Below are 3,502 nucleotides of genomic sequence, written 5' to 3' on the forward strand. Positions count from 1 at the left end.
CTTGGGGTGGAAAGTTGAAGCTTAAAAATGAATTCATGTCTTCCTTGGTAACCTTGCACTTGCTGTCATTTTCCTACTCAGCACTTGTTTGTGAATTCCTCTTTATTTAACAAAGAAGTATTTGGCCAGGTTGGATTACAGAAGTCTTTTAATGAACCGTGAGCTGTGCTTACATTACAGGTGTCCACGATGCGTTCTGTGGAGGAATCCCTCAGGATCAAGACGTATGAACTTGAAAGGTGTATTAACTATTTTAAGGATGAGCTGGATTATAAAGACTTCTATATCCAACAACTTAAGCAGGTATTTTACTTGCTCTTATTTTTTATTAAATGAATGATGCAGGTTTTCCAAGCAACAGGAAAAAGGTCAAAAAAAAAAAAAAAAATTGGAGCAAAATGAAAGTGGCCAACTGAAATTAGTGGTAGACCATGAAAGATATTCAAATAATTAGTCACTACAGAGCACTGGCAGATTGCTTTAAATACAATAATCTGCATAGTAAATACATATGTAATACATGCATATAACCTGATCTTGTTGAGTGACATCATGATATGTTAATTGAAATGTCTTACCATAAACTCTTTTTATCAGCTTGAGTCCTTATTTATGCTATATGAAAAACTTATTAATTCTAGCCTGTCTTAAAGATTCTGCTTGTTTTTACTGTGTATGCTTTTCTTTCAACATGAAATATAGGAGCTGGTGGAAACTGAGTGGATGGAAGATATCTCCAAAGACTATGATCAACTATGTGACGGTCAGCCATTATTTGTGTGTGTGTGTGTGTGTGTGGAATATCTGTGTAAATGTTGTCACATTGCTAGTGACTTTGAGTCTTCTGTGTTTCGATTTTAAAACATATCTGCATGTATTTGTATGTAAATATTTCAATGGAGATGCTCTATCTCTTTTAAAAGAGCTTTTGGTCATGGGAGAATCTTGATTTGATAATAATGGGAGCTAGTAGGGAGTTCATCTGTAAATTTTCAAACCTTCAGATCTGTGTGCAAGGGATAGAACAATTGAAGTTATGCGGATGGCATTAGAAGAACAAGAGGAAGTGCAGCTTGAACAAGATGAAATGCTTCAAGCTCAGTTAGAAGAGTACCAAAAATTAGCTTCAGGTAATCTTTCCAGGGAAAGGGAGCAGGGATGCTAAAGGGGTTTAGACGTACTGTGATAGCCACTTCCATTTTCATGTGACTATTACTTAGGCATTAACGTTCCATAGTAAACAACAAATCTCTTGTAGTTAAAGGCTTCTGTTATTTCTTTATGTCTGTAGCAGATAAAACCGAAGCTGCTTTAGTAAAAAGTCATTGGTGTGGTATTTCAAATATATACTTGAAATGATATGCTATCTAACCTCATTTTGTGTATTGAGTAGAACTGATTGCATGGAAACAGAAATACAGTGAGCTGGAATACCAGAGCAATGGTGACTGGCAGCAAAAGAACAACAAAAGTGATGAGGCAAATTTGAATGAAAACAATACAGAATTAATAAAGCTGCAAAAAGAGCTGGAGGTAACTTAACTTCAAAGTTGTAACTTGATAAAGTAAACTGTTATATTGATTACAGAAACTTCCTGTAAAAGCTGCAGTGCAACATGCAATAGGGACCAGGTGCAGCTTTTTTGTGGTACGTTAAGAATGGCATCACTGATGCCCCCATAGTATAGGAAGTGTAGCCTTCCCTACATTATGCTGCCATGAGCAGTGCTTCTTTTGCTGGCCTCTGAACAGTTAGTTGTCTTATCCCATCTGATGTTATTTTTTGTTGTTGTTGTTTGTTTGTTTTTTTAAATAAAAGTAATGGGCTGGCAGTGGGAGTTTTCTAAGTGAGTATACAATAGGTTACATCCACTCTGTTAGTGGAATGGTTCTGAACATCTTTCCTCCTTCACCTTGAGTAAGCTTATTCATGATATTTTTTTTTAATGCGCAGAGCCAATTCCCTTTTTCAAGAAGAGGGGAAAGTTGAACATTCATTGCTTCATTCTATACCACGTCAATGTGCTATAAGCAGAGTATACTTATACAATTGTTGTTTGCAAGAAAGGAATACTAACTCAAAGCAAATTGTAACTTATGGTGTATTTGTCAAAACTGTTTTCTGTTAGTTGCTTGGGCAACTAATATAAGCTATCGAAATCATCATCTAACTTTATCACCAGGAAGCCTTTTTTGTTGGGCTGCGGGTCTACTAATTTTCCTTGGTTAAAAGACTTTTATTTTTTCCAAGCAGTTTCTCAGGTGCTCTGTCCTATATATGAGAATGTCTGCCAGTAGGTTTGATAGGAAAGGAGACTACTCCTACAGTGTAAACTGTGTTGCTTTTCTTTGTCTTTCAACCCTAAAGGAGCTGCAAGTTTTTCTACAACTGCTGCAAGGCAGCGTAAAGTGTTAGAAGTTTTTAAGTTAAAAGAGTTTTTCTTATACTGACTTTTGGTGTAAGTTCTGTAAAGCTTGTGTGAACATTTATAAAGAAAAAGAGATGTTTTATGGAGGCTCTCCAGTCTGAATAAGAAATACTGGAAATTATTATTTTTTAATGGAAAAGAACTAATGATTATCCAATACCTGCCTTTGGGAATATTCTGTTGTAAAAACTGCTAATGTTTCTGTTATCTTGCAGAAACAAGTCTATTTAATGATGACCTGGCTTTTAAGACTTTTATTCCTTAATGACTCACTATTTCATTTTTGGTTTCTTTGAAACAGGAAAGTGAGACTAAGTATCAAACTGATAGAAAAAAGTGGCTGGAGGAGAAAGAAGAGCTCCTAAATCAGTTAAAAGAAGCTGAGAATCTTTGCAACAAAGAAATGAAACAATTTGCTGAGGACCGACAACATTATGGAAAGCAACAAGCAGAAACTGTAAGTGATGAGGTCCTGGCAGAGTTGTCTGGTGCCTGTAGTTTGGAGACAACTACATACCAAGTATTAACAGTAAGGGTGCATAAGAGCAGCTTGTCCAAGTCCCCTTGCTTTCTTATATGGCAAAGCCCATATGAGAACTGCTTGATTTGGAAAAGGAAGGAATGGGGGGGCCACAAATAGAAAGATCTTTCATAAGTGCATAATGAAATGTCACGTATGTGGGACATCAATAAGAAAATTACAGTTGAAAAATAGATCACTATTTAATGAGGCTAAGAAAGTATTTTGTACAATAGCTTTTGTTTGTTCTCTTTTCTGCAAAGCAGAAGGCCTTTAAGCCTTTATAAGGAAGAAAAGGCAATTGAGTTTCTAAAGAAACCCCACAAACTTCTCTCCAGATACTGAATAAAAATACTTGGTCAAACAGCCACAGTTTTGCTCCTTTATCACTTTCCAAATAGTGACTGATAACAAAGTCACTTGAGTTACTTGAGCTGTTTGCTGGGCTCTTGTCATGTAACTTCTTTAAACATGTGAATCTGTACATTCTGCAAAGCTTTTTTTACATCTGGAAGTAGTTAGTCCCGACTTTCTGAACCTGCAAGCAGCATAG

At 36.0% G+C, this 3,502-nt stretch overlaps 1 protein-coding gene across 1 annotated transcript; it reads left to right on the forward strand.

The window, feature by feature from the left end:
• Positions 1-722: 722 nt before the first annotated feature.
• On the forward strand, positions 723-3,502 carry LOC146759695 (kinesin-like protein KIF20B). The gene is made up of 4 exons (XM_085509847.1): positions 723-763; positions 1,394-1,533; positions 2,731-2,958; positions 3,446-3,502. The coding sequence occupies exons 1-4, from the start codon at positions 724-726 to the stop codon at positions 3,500-3,502; spliced, it is 465 nt and encodes a 154-aa protein (XP_085365973.1). The 5' UTR covers position 723.

Source organism: Coturnix japonica, chromosome 9, assembly GCF_054131305.1.
Source record: "Coturnix japonica strain WE chromosome 9, WE-NBRP24, whole genome shotgun sequence".
NCBI lineage: Eukaryota > Metazoa > Chordata > Aves > Galliformes > Phasianidae > Coturnix > Coturnix japonica.